The 20,388-nt window shown below is 41.1% G+C and overlaps 1 protein-coding gene across 1 annotated transcript in view; it reads right to left on the reverse strand.

The window, feature by feature from the left end:
• Nucleotides 1-20,388, reverse strand: part of LOC103081973 (histone-arginine methyltransferase CARM1-like) — a 167,804-nt gene that overhangs the window by 42,439 nt on the left and 104,977 nt on the right. Inside the window, exon 6 of the mRNA XM_007464199.1 lies at nt 437-614. Within this exon, the coding sequence (XP_007464261.1) occupies nt 437-614 (178 nt within the window). The remainder of the gene's footprint in view (nt 1-436; nt 615-20,388) is intronic.

Raw genomic sequence — 20,388 nt, forward strand, 5'->3', positions numbered from 1 at the left:
GGGAAAGAGACATACAGTAGGAAGAGAATAGGTTAGAAAGAAGAAATGGACACCAGAGAGTTTGTCACATTACAGAACATCAACACTTGAAAGGGCTTTAGAGATTACTTCTAATAATACAGATGGGGAAGCAAAGGTCAAAAGGTCAAGTGTTAGGCCAAGTTAGCTAAGGAAAACAGTGGTTGAACTAGGACAAAAATACGTAACTCGGAACTGGTCTCCTTTACCATACTGAATACCACTGCAGCCACTGCCATCAATGTCTTTTGGAGACTAGCTCGTTTATTATGGGAGAATAGGATGAGAAAACCAAAGAACTGGTTTAACAGAAATGCTCTCTCCTCCTTTCTGTAAAGGACTGAATATGGGGGAAGTAAGACAGCATATTTTACAGAGAAGTTAGCCTACTTTTTAAACCAGGAATTGGCCAACTCACCATTTGCTTTCAGCCATTTTTTGGAATGAAGGTAACTTTCCAACATCCTTTCATTGAACAGCATGTATCCCATTGGTTCTGAAATGATCACATCTACAGCCTCAGGAAGTGAGATTTCTTCAATTTTCCCTGGCAAAACAATGATCTTGTCTGAAAGGTGGTTACTTTTCACTAGCATCTGTAAAAGATAAAGTAGAGTACCAGTACTACCGTTATACAGAATATTATAAAAATTAAGTTTTACAGGTTAGGGGTTGGCAGGATGATAGGGATGAGAGGGAAGTGACCTATTTGCTTCTATACATACCATAAAAACATTTTTCTTACTGCACAAACATTTCATGTTTACTATGGATAAATTAGAAGACACAGATATGGAACAAATAAAAACACCTATAATCAACACCACACACAAATAATAACAACTAATAGTTTGATGTAGACCCTTCCGGGCTCTTTATACGAACATACACTTATATGTGCATGTGTGTGAGTGTGTGTGGTCCAAGTATGTGTGTGTATATATGCGCATGTACTTCGGGGGGGTTATTAATAGTTTCAGCTTATTTCCTACTTTTCTACTGGCTTAATAAAGATGCCCCAAAGCTCTGTACAACAATCTTGCATAACTTAACAATCCTGATCCTTATTAAATCATCCCTTGATCTTTTGATTCCAAAAATAAATAATACCATGTTCAGGGCTTCCCTGGCGGCGCAGTGGTTGGGAGTCCGCCTGCCGATGCAGGGGATACGGGTTCGTGCCCCGGTCCGGGAAGATCCCACATGCCGCGGAGCAGCTGGGCCCGTGAGCCATGGCCGCTGAGCCTGCACGTCTGGAGCCTGTGCTCCGCAACGGGAGGGGCCACAACAGTGAGAGGCCCGCGTACCGCAAAAAATAAAAAATAATACCATGTTCATTAGCCTTTTTTTAGAAGTACATTTTACAGTTATCTATTCTTTTTTCTTTGATGTCCTCTGTATTCTATTTAATAACTTTTAACTCTCTTAAAAGAGGGACCTTGAAGAGAAATATAATTATTATATTTCTAATATATTTCTTCTTAATGCCAAATATGACAAGGTGGCTGTATTATTACATGTATGTCTTTCTGCTGCCTGAAAAAATATTTCCTAATAAACATCTTATATGCACCAGCACAAATATATACAGCACATCCCTTTTCAAGTTTTGGTTTCCTGAGACTCTTAGATCTTTGCTCACTGTATTTATATGTAGTCAGAGGCCCTCCATTTTGAATTTTTGGAACTTGACCCTTTCCTCACCCTAAATGCAGTATACCAAGCATCTGTCATGATTCAGTTGCATTTTCTCAATTTCTGATCACTTCTTCCCAAAGCTAGGGTACGTTTCACCTTGAATTCCATCCTCTAGGGTGCTTCTCACCACCATTACACTGCAAGTTTGTTAAATGTCTTTTCCACTTATACTTTCCTTAAAAGAAATCAAGTAATCACTGATCTAAGGAAAAACAATGAAGAAAACTATTTGTATGTGTCATCCACTGTCAACATTTACCCATGCACAGGGACTTGTGGAATTCCATTCTATCAACATTCTACACATGGATGTCAAGTTCATGGGTCTGTGGACACGAGGCCCAAAGGGTAAAACTTTTGGTACCCTGCTTGTCTCTGTACATTCTCTTCTCACGAGAGCCCTTCACCTGCATAGCTGTAAGCATGGCTCCACCGTGGATGGCCGTCCACACTACAGCTCTAGGTTTCTCCTCTCACCTGAGCGCTGGCCATTACCCGGACATTTCTACCAACCTGCTTTGTTATCTCTTCAACCTCAACAAGTAAAGAGCCAACCTCAGCTTCTTCTTGAAAACTAACCATTTCTCTAAATTTCTTTAAAATCTCTATATAATCTTGTATTTCCTTGATTCCGTTTTGGTTACTAATGCCATAATCCTCAATATCCTGGAGGCATACATAGTTGCTTCCCATGGACAATTAGTTCCTATCTTTTCTTATTTCTACTTTGCAGATATGTCTCATTTCCACCTTTTCCTTTCTGCATCAACTTGTCCAGTTCTTAATAGCTTCAAATCTGAAATTTAAAAATAGCATTTATATAATGAAAATAATAATAGCAGTGTCTAATTCACAGGCCTGCTTGAGGCTAAAACAAGATAAAGCATATTAAGGGTCATGTAAGTATTAAATTAGTATTGTCATATTATTGTTATTAAAGAAAAGTGTTCACTGAAAAAGAGAAATGTAGATGAGCAAAAGAATGAAAATAAAAATAACTGTATTCCCATCATCCGGGTGTAGGCAGGGTATATTTCCTAGCAGACTTTTGAGTGTATCTCTGTTTATAAAAATATGTACTTCTGGGGCTTCCCTGGTGGCGCAGTGGTTAGGAATCCACCTGCCGATGCAGGGGAAATGGGTTCGAGCCCTGGTCCGGGAAGATCCCACATGCCGCAGAGCAACTACACCCGTGCACTACAGCTACTGAGCCTGCAGGCCACAACTACTGAAGCCCGCGCACCTAGAGCCCATGCTCCACAACAAGAAAAGCCACCGCAATGAGAAGCCCGTGAACTGAAATGAAGAGTAGCCCCCGCTCGCCACAGCTAGAGAAAGCCTGCTCGCAGCAATGAAGACCCAACGCAGACAAAAATAAAATAAATTTATTTTTTAAAATGTACTTTTTGTAGTAATATTTCATAACCTTTTGTTTCATGGAATATGTTTTAGACCAGTTTTCTGAATATTTTTTGCATCATGGCATACATAAAAAAATAACAGTCATTTTTATGACACACTAGTGTGAATAGGAAAGACTGCCTGCCGTTTGAGACATCTGAGCTGGGGGTTCAGGCCACACAAGACCCTGACCATCTTCCATGAGGGCAAAGGGCATCAAAACCTACTACCTGGCATACTTTTCGGGAAGCTCTGTTTTAGACATCTTTCTATGAATTGCTCTAGAACATAATTTTTATTGGATGTATAGTATTTCATAGCACACCTTGATTCATTTAACCAACCCCAAGTTACCGGACATTCAGATTACATCAAATGTTTCATTATTACAACAGTGTATCAACAAATAACAATGCAATTCAATCTGGGGACATACTTCTCACAACTTTTTTCAAAGTTAAAGGGTCTGGAACTTTTAAGGGTCTCTGGTTCACACTGCTCCACTGCCTAATGGGAAGGTGATTCCGTTTCTAAATTTCAAGCCCTTCCTAAATTCTGCTTATGGGGTGTGAGAGTGTCCACACAACCTCAATGTATAAGACTGCCTCATCCACCTGAACCATGATGTTGGAAGGGACATTTTTCTGGCTAAATCTTGCTGGAGGGACCAGTAAGATAGGATGATCAAGTGTGTGTGATATCTACTCTACATGGAGACTTTACATAGAATAATCCTAGACTCTTGAACCCTCATGAAGATCAGAGATCTAATATAGTTTCAGAGAGAAGATGTTATAAGCTGTCAGAAGGGCAATTTGAGGTTCACAGGAAAGAATCTGAGTCTCACTATTCGCACTGGTAAAGAAGGACATACCACATACATACAGGCCACTGCATCTTGCAACTTCATCTATTTTTTAACCAAATTCAAAGACCACTAGATCAAGAATCTGAAGATACAGATCCTAATCCCGCCTTAACCATCGAAGAGCTGTGTGTCCTTGGGGAAGTCACTTAAACTCTCTTAATTTTATCCCTCTTGCAAAACTGGAGTTTAAAACTGAGTTGTTTTAAGGTTCCTTCTAGTTCTAACATGTCATGATTAGAAAACAAGCAAAATTTCTGCAAAGTACGTTCCAGGAGTCCATGAACATAAGGAGTTTCATGATCAAATAATATTGGAACTTCTTTATAATATATATCCTTCTTACAAATTCACAGCGTCTATTAGCATATTAATGGATTTGAGAAATTCTGCAGAAAACTGTTTGGTTTGGCTAAATCAGACATCCAAACTTACTTGAATACTTTGCAGTTTTTTTCTTGAATGTTTATTTATCTCCCACAGATCAATCTTTAAGAAACAATAAAAATAGTTATTTGATAATCCTACGTTTGAATACAATTCCTCGACAGAGATATTTGAGAACAGGACATAAACTCAACCAATAACATCTCTAAGACACAAGAGCAGCTAATTCCAGATGTGAGACACACTCTATGCTTTGAGTCATCATCCTGCTGCCTTCCTTGCTCTTTGGTTTACAACAGATAGTTCTATGTTAGCCTGTCACTTCAGATCTCATTCTTCCAAAATTAAGTTCAGCACAACTATCCTTTCTAGAGTGATACATAACCAACATCCAGAAAGAGAATATATTACACTTAAATCACATATAACCATTTTAGAAAACCATTTGGCATTACTCAATTAGCTGAAGATTTCTATAACTTAGAAATATCACTCCCTTTATAAATATACATTCTAGAGAAATTTTTGAACACGTGTATAAGATAACCTGTACTAAAACTTTATAATAATATTGGTAATTATAAAATAAAAATTTTAAATAAACTGGAGCTAACTATTCACAGGGAAATGAATGAATAAATGTTGTTATATCTAGGGGTTTCCCTGGTGGCACAGTGGTTAAGAATCAGCCTGTCAATACAGCGGACATGGGTTTGAGCCCTGGTCCGGGAAGATCCCACATGCCATGGAGCAACTAAGCCTGTGAGCCACAACTACTGAGCCTGCGCTCTAGAGCCCACAAGCCACAACTACTGAGGCTGCGTGCCACAACTACTGAAGCCCACGCACCTAGAGCCCATGCTCCGCAACAAGAGAAGCCATCGCAATGAGAAGCCCGCTTACCGCAATTCAAGATAGCCTGCATGCAGCAACAAAGACCCAACACAGTCAAAAATAAATAAATAAAACAAATAAATTTATAAAAACTAATGGTGTTATATCTGTACTACGAATACGATTGAACAGTGAGAAAAAAGAATTACAGTTATTTGTGTTAACATAAATTAATTTCACAAGCAGAATTTTCAGGAAGAAAAGAAACAGGTTGCTGAAGAATGTATAGTATGATTCCTTTTATTTAAAAGGTCAAATGTATTCAAAAGTAAACTGTATTGATTAGGATATACTACATTATTTTTTTAAACTCTTTTATGCTAAGATGTTGGTACTTTTGGGAGTGAAGAGAGGGCATGAAATTTGGGAGAAGCGTATAGGAATTTTAATACATGGTTATATTATTCTAGTTGTTACACTGGGTTGTGGGCATATATGTGGTTTTTATATTTACATTCACCTTTATTTTTGGATGTAAAAAGTATTTTATAATAGGAAATTTAAAATTATTCTTTTAATAGAAAAGTTTGAGACAATCATAATAAATGCAGATTTAAAAAGACAAACTGATTTCTGCAATCAGATAGAAGCTAACAGATACGAAAGACAGATTAAAACAAAGCAGCATAAGGGTAATTAATGTCTCTGAAGAATGGAAAAATCACTCAAAGGTATATTAAAATAAAATTCCCCTGAAGTAAAAAAAATGGAATCTGTTAACAGCAAAAACACACAGTGGTCATAAGAAAATTTCATACGGTAATAGCAACATGGAACTATATTCTGCTCAAGAGTTCAGATTTAAAGAAAGAAGAATTAATTCCTTGGGCACCCTGGAGAAAAAAAAAATCACCTTAAAAGTGAAAGAAAATCAGGCTGGCTTTAGACTGCTCTATAGTCATATTCATTTTAAAAAGACAACGGGACAACATCTACAAAATTTAGAAGAAAAGAAAATTGTGACCAAAAGAAGATTAAATCCAGAGGAGGTACTATTCATATTTTCAACATGAAAAGAAATCAGGATAGCACACATAAGCCCTTCTTCAAAAACTGCTTTGCCAAAAATAAAAAATAAATTCATATAATTAAGATATTAATTAAATAAAGAATTTGGCAATAAAGAAGCTATATTTAAAAACTAATGGTTTGATCATGGCAGAGAATAGGGTTCGCTCCAGTTGTGATCTAATTTGCATTGTTTTCCAAGGCCTCCGAGGGTAGACCGCAGGGCTCTGTGGAACTAACGTTGAGTCCTGGAGGTCAGAATTTTGGTTGGGTTCAGAGGTCACCCTGAGATGAGGACAGTTGTGAGAACCACCAGTGAGTTTGGAGCTGTATGAGAGTGGAAGGTGTAGTCCAGGCATGTGATTTTTAGGACCCAGGCAGAGTTCCTGGATAACTCAAGTGGAAACACCTTTCATTGCTCACCAGTTGTCATTGCTACTGCAACAGAATCCCTCCCGTGGACAAGGAGAGGTGGTGGAGTTAACATGTGGTTGGCAGAGTTCTACTGAAAAGGAGATTCAGATTTTTATGTGAAGCCAATTTCCATTAAAACTTAACTGAGCCGTATAGTTGATACGCGATGAAATTAACATACCTAAAATGTACACTTTGGTAAGTTTTCATATTTGTAAAGCCACGGATCCATTATCACAATAACAAACACCCAACACCAATATCTACCTTCTGACACGTCTCCCAGGACTCCCAGGCAGTTACAATTGATTTACGTTTTTCCCCACTCAATTGGTGTTTTCTAGACTGTTAATATCATTGGCAACTTAATGTTTACTTTTGTATTTGTCCTTTTCTTTCATGATGCATAATTATTTTGAGCATCATTTAAGTTGCAGGTATGAATAGTTCATTTTCTTCCTGAAAAATAACAAAAGGGGTTTTCTGGTTTGTTTGCAGTTTGGCCACCACAAATAAGCTTACTATGAACATGTGCATAAAATTCTTCGTTTGAATATATGGTTTCATATTCTCAATTGAATGACTGTACCCTTATGCATTCCCATCAACGCTATGGAAGCAGTCCAGTTCCCCTACAGTCCTCACCAGTACTTGATTAGTATGGTCAGTAGTTAAAATGTTGCCTGTTTTAAAGTGTGTAGCGGTATCTCACTATAGTCTGATTGCATTTCCCTAATGATTCATAATGTTGAACATTTTTATTGTGTTCATTTGCCAGGTGTATGTCTTCTTTGATAAAATGCCTGTTCTTTTATTTATTAACTGAGAAGACAAAAGAGATGTGTCGGAACTTCACTTTTCGTCAGTGACTTTGCTGTTTCTGCTATTCACACACCCACACAAAAGACTAATGGTTTGAAATGAATCCATTTAATTACAGAACAAATACTAAACAGTTACATGAACTTTGGTTATATTTCAATGAGAATTACATTACACCTTGACAATGTACCAATAAAAATAATATATAACAAAAGGTGCAGGACGAAGGAGGAGGTATGAGAGTGTTGGTGACTTCATTTCTTTCATAGGAAGGAGTGAATTTTTATCATGAGGTGAACAAAATACTTGGTTCCATGGTGAAAGATATTTATATGATCGTTATACTTAGTACGCTTTTTGGTGGGGGGTAAACTTTCCGAAGCAACCTATAAACAAAGCATTAAAGACTCAGCGAAGTACATATTTTAAATCTTGACAATCTAGAAATAATATAACCAAACAAAATTGGGAGTTACACTAGCAGAGGAAAGTTCTTCCACTATTACACTGACGGTCAGCAGTGCATATGCAAAGTAGATATAGTTCAGGAAACAGAAATGTGAGTATTAGAGACATAAAGTTACCATGGTAATCAGCTAAAGAAATTAAATAACGGAAGTTCAGAGTAGCTCACACTGGGAAATGTGATCAGGCATGAGTGGAGTGAGCGCAAGATGATTACTTTTTATTTTAGACTCTCCTATACAGTTTGATTCCCCTTCCTCATGTTCAAGTATTACTTTAATTTTAAATGGTCAGTGAGCAGTCCCCCAAACAACAGAATACCTAAACTGTTCTCTCCTTTCAACCCTGTTCCTTAGTGGGCATTCCAAATATCTGCTTAAATTTTTTAAAAAGTCATATTAACCTTACTGTTAAAAAAATTCATTGGCTTTAGTTTACTTCAACAGAATATGTAGGCTGAAGTTCTTTACTAACTTGCTGCTCTGATCCCATCATTTTATAACTCAGGAAACTGAGTCCTGGGGAGGTCAGTGTCCAAGCCCAGGACATGCTACAAGGCAATGGCAGACTTGGGGGAAAGTGATTATATCTCTCAATGTGTTTGAACAAGTTTAGTTTGTAACTGTTATCAGAGCTGGTAGCATTACGGGTTGGCTGCTTTCCGAGAAGGTTCTGAAGAGGAAGTACCTGGTCAATGTCCCTCCCCCTTTTCCTGTCCCTCTGTCAGCGTGCAGCTGCCTCCTGCCAGTAATCAACACTGAGCATCCCATATGACCCCTCTTGGGCTACTGGTGTGTCACTCATAGTGTGCAGAAACCAGGGCCTTTTGGAATCTGCAGCCACGAAAGAGTAAATGGGCCCCCGGAGGAACCAGTGAGAGCTGTGAGTACAAAAAAACCTTTGCAAACAAGAGCTAGCTGACGGGGCAAAGGGGGACAACACACAGAGTGAGAAAGACAGAGAGTGACAGATGCAGAAGGATGGGAAGGAGAGGCAAAGAGAGGGACGTTTTCTTGTTTCTCTTTGGGGTGACTTACGGGCAGAGTTCTTTGTACGGAGTGATTATACACCCCTTTATCACTGCAGAATCGCCAAAGGTGGCAGAAGGAAGTAATGTGAAGCTTTCATGAGGGAAATGCTGCCAATCCTATAGTTTGGCTGCCAACAACAACAAAAATATTCTGGCAACTTTAATACTCATAGTTGTTTCCCTCTGATGATGTTCCAGAATGCTCAACGACTGGGGAACGAGAACATCAAGGAGGCAGACAAGCTGCCTAGACTTGGAAAGGATGCTTTGACTAAGTTACAAAACAAGCACTAAGAAATATGTAATGTCTGCAGAAGCAACTCAGAGTTGTATATACGTGTGTGGGGGGGGGGGGGGGGGGGGGGGGTTTGAACCTTTGTACATCCTATTAGCCAGGTAGTTTGCCCTCCCTTGGAAGGTTAAGTTGTCCCCTGTAGACTGTAAGTATCTGACAGCAGGGGCCATGTCTACTTTGCTTGTCCAGCGGAGTGTCTGGAACATCGAAGGCACCTGATAAGTATTTGTTAATTACCTCACTAAAGGTGATATGGCAGCCCTTGGAAATTCGGCTTCCACCTTAGTTTGAAAAGATGATTCTGTGCCCTTCCCTTGCTCTTTGCTGCTCCTCTAGTAGCACATAAACGGAGGGTAAGTAGGTAAAAGGAATTTGGGGGATATTCTTTATGTCTCGCTAAATGCTGGCATATTTGGCAACAGAGAGAGGACAATTTAGATGTTTCAGGAAAGTTTTTACATTGATATTTTAAAATGGACAACAAGGTTACTCCGTGTCCTGTGGTGCATACCCTTTCAGGGTATCTTGGCCTTTCCGAGTCTTAGCGCTATGTTTCAACCCTGTAAGCAAAACTAATGGATGACGCAAGTAATTCTTGTCCTTAGAAATGGAAAGGAATTATATCTGGTAGAATGCAAATGATTACTGCCCTACAGATAGACCAGTCTTGCACCTATTTGCAAATTCTTTCCAGCATTCCTCATTGCCTATATATATGGTTCTCTGACTTCTCCTTTGAAACAGGTTTAATATTGTACCCATTTAACCTATTAATGAGTTACATAAAATAGTTGTCACATTAATTTAATATTTGTATGGAGTCATGACTTTACATTAAAAAATTATATTTTAGCATTTTAATATACCATTTTCACTTTAGTGCTGGGACTTATTCTGTCACCTCTTCATGACTTTTTTCCTCTTCCCTTTTCCTTTTCTTGTAGGTGTAATGTACAGCACATTAGTTAAGAGTACTTGCTTTGGAGATAACTGACCTGACTTCTAATCGCTGCTTCTCTGTCTCCTAGTAATCTTGGTTAAATTAATTAATCTCAAGCCTCGGTTTCCATGTATGTAGAACAGGAATAATATCAGCACCTACTTTATGGGTTGCTCTGAGACAATGAGATAATGCATGAAAAGTGATTATACATGGCTTGGCAAATAGCAAGTGCACCACAGATGCTAGCTATTAACCCTCTTTTTTTTTGCCCTGTGGTGGGTGAACCAGGCTGTCAGTGATCAGTGTAGAGTAGGAGTGGGAGTGTGGAAGTAGGCAGTTGGTCAAGTCACCAGGCAGCAATTCTCCTTGACCATAAGTTTCCCTTTCTATGCCTTCCCCAAAAAGCCCCAAGTAATTTATACTTTGTGTGGCAATTGCTAGTTGCCTATCCAAATCCATTCTTGCCTTTCACCTTATTAATAAAATGCCTATATTACTGTGGGCCACAATGTACCAGCTGAAATACTATATTTCCCAGCCTCTCTTGCAGTGAAGTGTGGCTAATGCCCAAGTTCTGGCCTCTGAGATGAGAGCATGAATTTGTTGGGAGGGACTTCCTGGAAGGTTTCTTGAAGGAGGGAGGAAAAGCTAGGGAAAGACATTTTTGAGTCTTCCGTTTATCCATCCTATTGGCTAGAACATGGATTTGTTGGCTGAAGCTCCAGCAGCCATCTTGGACATTGAGGTGACTTGCAAGAGATAAGCCATGTACCAGGCTAGTGCAGCAGGAAGATGCAAGAAGCCTGGGGTTCTACAAATTTTGTGGAGCTGCCACACTGCCTTAGGTTCCCTCAATCAGACTTCCTTTGCATGGGATAGAAAAGCTCCTGTGCGCTTAAGTCAGTGTTAATTTGGGTTTTGTGTTAGTTACATGGAGATGAACTGATAGATGCTGGGTGTCTTGTTCAGCCCAAGGGGCCTCTTAACCGTGTGAGTCATAACAGAACCATGTAGTTTGAGAACTCAGATCAATTTCTACCCTTTTGCTTTTAGCTGAGTTACTTGTGGGCTCCAAGGGAGCACACGGTAGTAGAGGACTGGTGTGGATGGGTGAGAGTCTCCTCTTCTGTCTGTGCTTCCCCTTATACAAATGAGTCATTTCTCCAGTGAGGCATTCTTTTCCATCCATAAGCAATCTTCAGGGCTGTGAGTCTCCGGTGCAATTATGGTCATTAGAGAAATGTTAAATGTCAGCATATGAATACAAAAATTAAATTTTGATTTGCCTCCTCTGTGCAGATATAGCAACAGTATTCAGTTGTATGATTATATAACTATGGTTATGGTTAGGTTATATAATTATATATTTATATGATTATATTTTGGTGGCTTTGCTTTTAGTAGAACCAATGATAACGTTAGATCCTTACCTATCACAAAGCGTGTCCCATTTATTTTCTCATATCTATTCCCTAACACTGTGAGTGAGGTGTTAATATTATTTCTACTTTACAGAGAGGAAAACTGAAATTCAATATGATTAATTCTATCAAGGCTACTCCTGTTCCGCCGTACCAACTGGTCGCTAAAGGAACGCTTGACTGAACTGAGATTTTTTAATGGCAAAAGTCATTTAAAAGTATACAACAAAGAGCGTCTGAAGTTAGAGCTTTCAATATATAAAAATGACCGACAAATTATACTCATTCTGCTGATTTGGAAGTTATAAAAACAATACCAGTAAACTGGCTATTGGTCAAAACAATGTGAGGAGCCTTGTTGAAAAAAATTATGCATCTATAAAATAATTCTGACAAAGCAACATTTTAACAATTTAAATATTAAGGAAGTGGGATTATTTAGATTGCATTTTCCACCAAATATGTGAGTATAAAAACTGTCTCAGGTGTTAACCAAATTTCAAATGTTTCATCTTCTCAAATGTGGAATTCAGCTAATTAGCCCATCCTTGGCTTTGAGAGCAATTAGTGACCTGAGAATATCTAGCGGCGCGATCTCCAGGCAGCTCTACAGAGCTCTGAAGACAGGAGATGAGTAGATGGGATTGTTCCTCCAGGGTGAGGGCGGATAAAACGCCTATGTCACAAAGATGTAGCCGAGGCATCCTGAATTTTCTTTTCTCCAGGTGCCTTTTAAGACGAGTACCCAGTCTAAAATAGCTGCCTATGAAAGAACCACATTTCTAGAAGTTCATCCAAGCAGTACTATGAATAGGTGCAAGTATGTGTAACAACCACAAACAGGTCTAAAGAAGTGTCAGCTTGGGTAGAACTCCATTACGGAGTGGCTATAATTAGGAACTTATAGAATAAACACACGGACGCAGCAGGGCTCTAATAAGAAACTAGGTCTGAATCAAACGCATTTACTCTACTCTTAAAACTCACAGACTCTTAGCATCTGCCTCTGGATATGTGTTCTTCCTCCTTCCCCACACCACTTCCCTTCTTACAGGGATGGTTCAGTAAGACTGGACGTTTCAGGACTTCTTCCATATCTGAAGCCCTCTTGGCTTCAGAGGAATATCCAGCCACAGAGCATCTTCCTTCCAAGACGATCCCAAACCACACATTGTCCCAGTTAAGCCTGCCACAGAAAATTTCATCCCCAGGCCGTCAGTGCCTTAACTGACTTGTTATCTCCCAGAAATGTTTCAGCAAGATCTGACTAAAAAGGGACCTGGTGAAGGATTTCTGGAAGACCCTTCATCTCTTTCTGCCAGTTATCAATGACCTTAGTCCTCCTGCTAAGAAGTCCTAAGTTAAAGGTGAAGGATGCTTTTCCCTCTTGGCATTTCCTTCTCTCGATTTCTTTCTTTTTTGGGGGGGGGGGGGCGTGGTGGCTGCATCGGGTCTTAGTTGCGGCACCTGGATCTTCCTCGAGGGATGCGAGATTTTTCATCGAGGCGCCGGCTCTTCGTTGGGGCACGTGGGCTTCTCTCTAATTGTGGCATGTGGATTTTCTCTCTATAGTTGTGTCACGTGGGCTCCAGGGCACGTGGGCTCTGTTGTTTTTGCGGCACGCAGGCTCTCTAGTTGAGGCACGCGAGCTCAGTAGTCACAGCACGCAGGCTTAGTTGCCCCACGGCATGCAGCATCTTAGTTCCCCGACCAGGGATCAAACCCGCATCCCCTGCATTGGAAGGCAGATTCTTTATCACTGGACCACCGGGGAAGTCCCCCTTCTCTTGATTTCTGTTTTACTCTGTAACTTCACAAAGACACTGTGGCAAAATAAGAAATATATTTGATCCCTGCCCCTGGTGCCCCGACACAGAGCTCCTATATCCCCTGGAATTTCCGGGGCGATAGAAGCATCTTTTGTTCTAATGAGCTGACTCTTGTTGGGCTCCTGGATAACTTCAGGATGGAGGATGGTCACCAGAAAGATCAAGCCATGATTAGAAGCTTGGAGTGTTTAGTCCCATCCCCCATTGTCCAAGGATGGGAGAGGGGCTGGAGACTGGGTTAATAATAATCAATCGTGATCGTTCCTACATGATGAAGCCTCCACAAAAATCCCTCATCTAGGGCATTCAGAGAGCTTCCAGGTTGGTGAACGCATGCACGTGCCAGCAGCACACCCCAACTCCATGGAGACAGAAACTCTGTACTTGGGACCCTTCTAGACTTCACCCTATGTACTTCTTTATCTGGCTGTACATCTGTACCCTTTATAATATTCTTTATGATAAACTGATAAATGTAAGTAGATGTTTCCTTAAGTTTTGTGAGCTGTTCTAGCAAATTACTGAAACTGAGTGGGTTTGTAGGAAACCCTGACTTAGTAGCCAAGATGGACAGAAGTATGGGTACCCTGGGGACCCATCACTTGTGACTGGTGTCTGAAGTAAGGGCAGTCTTGTGAAGCTGAGCCCTTCAACCTGTGGAATCTGACACTAACTCCAAGTAATTAGTGTCAGAATTGAATTAAATTATATGACACCCAGTTGGTATCCAGAGGGTTGGAAAATTGGTTGGTATGGGGGGAGAAACCCCACACATTTGGTGTCATAAGAGTTGTGGGTAGAGAAACAGCTTTCCTTTAACACATATGCACAGTGATGGTGCCTAGTTTTCTATCTTAACATGTGCGGACACTTCTTTGCTGAGACACTCAGATAATTTCTCAATATTAATAGAGTTGACCTCATGTGTCCCCCTTGTTTCACAGGGTTTGTTTATAAAACAGACTCGGGCTCTCATTCGAGTCTTGAGTTCAGTTTGAGATAATGCAATTTAGAATATACAAATATTGGCACTGAGCTCCAAGAGAGTAAGGGTAGTTTGTCAGAAACTCGAGTGATTGTAACCATTTAGCCTGAAGACAGAAGACTTGGGGTTTATAGGTTTATAAAATGTGATGGAAGAAGTGAAAGCATAGAAGGGACCTCCAAGATCACAATTATAGTTCAATGACCTCATCGTACAAGAGAGGAAACTGAGATGCAGAAAAGTGATGTGACTTGTGAATTTCAAGAAACCAAGGAGCAACCCAGTCAAGGCTAGAAGCTGAACTCACTGTCCTCCATCAGGAGGAAGATCTGAGTTGCTAGATCAGTCAGGATCCAGACTGTGTCTCACAGATTTGCTGAATGACACTTGCACATCGTTTCCTTGTCCTGGCTTTACACAGAATAATTCAACCACCTTCTCCATCACTAGCTGCTATGCAGACCAGCTGAGGAATTCTCCTGCTGATTTATTAGTCTCTAGTGGGCTGTGTTCCATATAATTTTCAAGCAAAGGAGAGAAAAGATTCCTACTAGCTAGGAAGTTGTGTGAAGCACAGAGGTTAAAACAACATCTACCCTGAATAATACATTTAAAAAGTCACCCAAAGCATGTTATTCAATCTGGCACCCAGATTTAAAGATTGCCAGATGGCCCAGCCTGGCCTCCGAGGAAGAAATTCACATTGCTCTTCCCTTCTTTTTCCTGACTTGCACTGATAACACCACAAAGGAGTAGAGTAGAAAACCACAGAACTGCAGCATTCAATTATGCTAATAAATAAAGGTAAGCCACTCAGGCTGAATTCTCTCTCTATACCTGGATACAAAACACAGCATTTGTATATGTAATACCAAATTCCCTAAGCCTTTCTAAGAAAGCCAGAAACCTCAGGAAGAGATCAAGAAAGGGGAGGGGTTTCAAATACTTCCCAGGGCAAGCCTTTGGGGACCCAACTATGCGAATGGCATGATAAAGTGTAATCTACCAAATATACTATCTCACAAAGCCAGATGGACTTTTAATTCCAGCCCCAGTATCACTCTGAATTGTCCCTACGTTTGGGTTAACCAATCAGTTCAAAGATTAGGTATCAGGCACAAAGTGCTCTGCTCTGTTGTACTACATGATGGGAGAGCATTACAAATATGACCAAGTAGAGGCCCTGGCCACTACAGGTTAGTGCAGGAGACAGACATATACACGGCCAAAAATAACAGCTAAGGCTGATGCAGGGCTTACTTATGTTTTGCACTGTCTCAAGTGCCTAATATATTCATTTGTTTAATCACAATATCTCTACAAAGTAGGCTATATTTTTTATTCTATTTTGCTAACGTGGAAAATGAAACTAGGTAATTTGCCAAGGGTCACTGTTATAGGTTGATTGTCTCTCCCCTCCCCTTAATTAATATGGTTGAAGTCCTAATCACCAGTACCTCTGAATGTGACCTTACGTGGAAATACAGTTGTTGCAGATGTAATTAGGTCAGGTTGAAGTCACTGGAGTGGGGTGGGCCCCTAATCCAACATGACTGGTCTCCTTATCAAAAAAGGGAAATTTGGACGCCAGCAGGCACGCAGAGAGAACACCAGTGTGAAGATGTAGGCAGAGATCAGGTTGATACAGCAGAAGCCAAGGAACGCCAAAGATTCCAGCACACCACCAGGTGCTAGGAGAAAGGCATGGAACGCATTCACCCTCATAACTGTCATAAGGAACCAACCCAGCCGACACGTTGATCTCAGTCTCCTAGCCTCCAGAACTGAGACAATAAATCTATTTTTAAGCTACCCAGTGGTACTTTGTTACAGCAGCCTTAGCAAGCCAATACAGTCACCAAGCCAATAAAAAATGAACACAAACCCAAGCAGTCTGGTGCCGGAGTCTGCATTCCTAACCATTTCAATAAACTGCTTATACTATTTAAAGCATTGAGCTAAACACCATACACTTCCTTACATATAAGGCAGAATGAGAGCCACATAAGGGATATATAAGCCAAGTCAGCTCAAAGAAAGATTTTAAGTAACTTAATACAAAACATTCATTCCATAAAGCATTTGTTGAGAACTTAAAACTGTAGAGACTCAAAAAGTGTAAGGTGTGTCTCTATTTTCATGGAATTTAATAATCTAGTTGGATCTCTGAACAGCTAAATGAAAATGTACTGAACTAGGGAGGCCTGACATCACAAGTTTATAAAATCCAGAAGGTCATGCAGGAGCTATGAGGTTAATACTGGGGTAGGAGGAGATTTTGAGCAGAGAAAACAACGAGTATAACGTCACAAAATCACAAACTGGAGATGGCAAGGCAAGGAAGAGAAAGCCCAGATTTCGAATAAACCATGTAAGGCTGGATTAGCGCCACTAGCGTCTAGAAAGCAGCCCTGGGCTAGAGCCTGCCGCCTCTGCTGTTAGCCCAGGCCACCCTCTTGTCACCACGCTGATTTCTTGTTCCTCATTCATGTCCACTCTGGCTGCCTGACTCCTCAGATCTAAACCTCAGCTTCTATGACCATCTCACACCTGCCAGGCTTTCCACCCCCTGCTTCAAGGGCTTCTTGGCTTTGTCTCCAGCTTTTTTGGGGGGAAACCATTTAGTTCTTCTCTCTGGTTCCACACGCCTGACCACTAGGGAGCTGGGACAGCCAAGTCTGCCTGGATCAGGCAGTTAAGGGAGGGGAAGGGGCCAGGCCACTTGTCAGGATAAAGGGAGGGAGGTGAGTTGTTATGGGCTAATTGTGTACCTCCCCCGCCCCCCCAAGTTCATATGTTAAGAGTCCTAACCCCCTAGCACCTCAGATGTGCTGTATTTGGAGAAAGGGGCCTTAAAGAGGTAATTAAGTTAAAATGAGGTCATTAGGGTGGGCCCTAATCCACACACAAACACAGACCCTAGTCCTGACAGGGACACACACAGAGAAAAGTCCACGGGAAGCCACAGGGACAAGACAGCTGTCTACAAGTTAAGGAGAGAGGCCCCAGAAGAAACCAACCCTGCTGACACCTTGATCTTGGACCTCTAGCCTCCAGAACTGTGAGACAATGAATTTCTGTTGTTGAAACCACTCAGTCTATGGTACTTTGTTACGGCAGCCCAAGGAAACTAATATACAGGTGGTATAGGAAAAGGAAAAGGACATATTTGTCAGTGAATCCTCTCTGTCTCTGGGGCAGCTCTGGTTCCTGGAAGAGAGTCAAGATCAAGAGACTGGGCCTTTCTGCATGCCAGCTGTGGGACAAAGCCCCCAGCCAATTAAGGCTCTGGGAAGCGGGAGGCTCAAGAGAGACGGATCTTAAGACCGTCCCCTCCTCTTACTATAAAGACTGAATCAGACTCACCTTTAGGACTGTTGTCACAATAAGGTTAAGTGTGATTCCAAACACCTTGCCCATCTCCCCAACACACATATTCGTTTTCTCAGAAGCTGTCATTTATCCCAGTTAGAGTTCAAGGCCTAAAATGCAAAGGGATTAAGAAGGTGAAATTCAGTAACACAAGAGTAACCCAGTTGATCAATCAACAAGGGAAAGTGACAGCTATTTCTTCTTCCCTGTTTTGGTTGGAAAAGCAGGAGGCATTGGGTTCTGGAAGCAGGAGGAGTGTTCACAACAGAGACGAATGCAGTGTGTGCCTACGTGTGTGTGCATGTGTGTGTGTTTGGGAAGACGGCTATAGAAATGGCGCCTGGAGACACAGCAGTAAGATTTTTAAACATTCTGCCTAGCATTGGCCTTATCCACCTTCAACAGGGTCGCTGTGCAAGTATTTTTGTTTGCACTCACACACACTCGCTGCTGAGCTTCCAAGGATTTATGAAGATTTCTTTTGTGACTTCATTATAAAGGTGCTTCCTTCCCAAGGGATCCATTCATCAAGGTACCATGGTAGTGTGCTTCCTGCCTTTGGCCTTGCCACGAAAGCCCTTTCAAACAAACTGTGCACAGCTGCAACGCAGAGCATGCTGCCTCAAGCACACGAATTAAATTAAACATCATTCAGTAAGTATGAGAAATAGACTGTCAAGGCATCAGGAGGAAAGTGAAAAATTCAATTTGTCCTGATCCTTCCTTGACATAATCTGCATATTTGGAGCTACTGGGATCTGCTCAGAGTGAAACATTTCTCCAGGAGAGGGGCTGTGTCTTATTCTTCCAGAATATCCCCTAGCACCAAGCCAGGGCCATAGTAGCACTCAGCAAATGCATACTGCAGAACTATTCACAGTGTCACCATAAAGCTGTTGTCTGGCAGGTGCAACCTCATTCCAAAGTAACAAGCAGCCATTTCTAGATTCAATACTAAACGGTTTTTGTCACTGACTGCGATTTGCTAGTAACCTCTTGCCTGTTTATTGCAACTTTACTTTCACCTAAGTAAGCGTGTGGAACAATGCTGGCCTGCCAAAAGCATTAAATGTACCCTTGTAAATAATGGGGCTTTGTGTTCAACTTGGAATAAGAACAGCCACTAGCATTTGGACAATGCTTCACGGTTTGCAAAAGGCTTTCACATGCTTTATCTTATTTAGAGCTAGGCGGGTATGTGTTTGAGCCTTGCGTTGATTTCACCTGAGCAGGACCTGCTCTTCCTGGGAATTTCTGGGCAATTCTTCCTCCCCTATTCTGATCCTGCAATGCTGGTGAGGCTGCCAATTACAGCCAGCTTCCCCCCACCGCCCAAGCCACAGAAGTGGGCCTGGGACCCAGGCCAGGCAACCGCAGTACTCCCATTCCCTGGACAACAATGATCAGAAGGATAGGTAGCTAGGTAGCTAGACTAATCAAAATCCTTTCCCGAGATTTTTTCAACGTAGACCTGGGGGAGAAGGTTACTTGTCTTCTGAGTCATGCATCTGAAAGGATGTTATTCAGGGGCTGCTGCTGGTCTTCCCCTCCACATGTAGATGGACTGTCTACGGTAGGAGCATAAATCCGACAGAGAGAGAAGGAAGCAGCGGTAAAGCGGGGGAGAAGAGAGAGAGAGAGAGGGAGGGGGAGAGAGAGAGAGAACCTCATTTGGATGGCTAGCCACTTCCCCTCTGGACTCCCTGGTTATGTGAGGCAATAAATTTTTTTTCCTCTTAAGCCAATGTGAGTTATTCTTCTGTGATTTGCAACCTAAAGCCTGACTAACAGATTTTACAAAATTAGACTTATCTTTGAAGTTGAAGAAACCAAACCGTTTTCCTATTGTTCACAAATATTCTCTTCCCCTTCCTATGACCCATTCCCGTCAGGCTTGGTCATGTGAGTTGCTTTAGTCAATAAAATAAGCCATAGCCATGGACGTGGGAGCAAAAAAATAAATCTTTTGTTGTTGTTAGGCCCCAGAAGTTGGAGTTTTTTGTTACTGTAACAGAACCTTGAGGAAAAAGCCTTGCCTATCCTGACAGATACACCTACATTAAATGCTACAGCCCATATATCAACCTAGGCTGTTTGATTCCAAATTCCACAGTCCTTATTTACACTATGCCAGGCCGCTTGTGGTAAATCTAAGCTCTCTAAGTTTTCCAAAGTATCACTGAAAAATAAAAACCATAACACAACAAAACCGTAGGTAGTGCCAGGATGACTGATATAAACAATGAGCAAGCTAATAACAAGAACAGCTAATATTAACGTCCACTAAAAGGGAGCCTTAATGAGAGCAGAGACCTAGGATATCGTGCTCACTGTTATATCCTCAAAAGTTAGCACAGTGCCTGGCAGGCTGTGAAGCTCAATAAATATCTGTTCGACGTTAAAGGGAAGAGTTCCGTTTGCAGACTCTATGCTGAATGGTTTACACGCTCTCATTGTATTCATTTACTCGACAGAAATGTACTGTGCACCTCCTATGTGCCAAGCACAGTTGTAACCACCGTGGACAATGGAGACAACACA

This window comes from Lipotes vexillifer, unplaced genomic scaffold (genome assembly GCF_000442215.2).
Source record: "Lipotes vexillifer unplaced genomic scaffold, Lipotes_vexillifer_v1.1 scaffold1544, whole genome shotgun sequence".
NCBI lineage: Eukaryota > Metazoa > Chordata > Mammalia > Artiodactyla > Lipotidae > Lipotes > Lipotes vexillifer.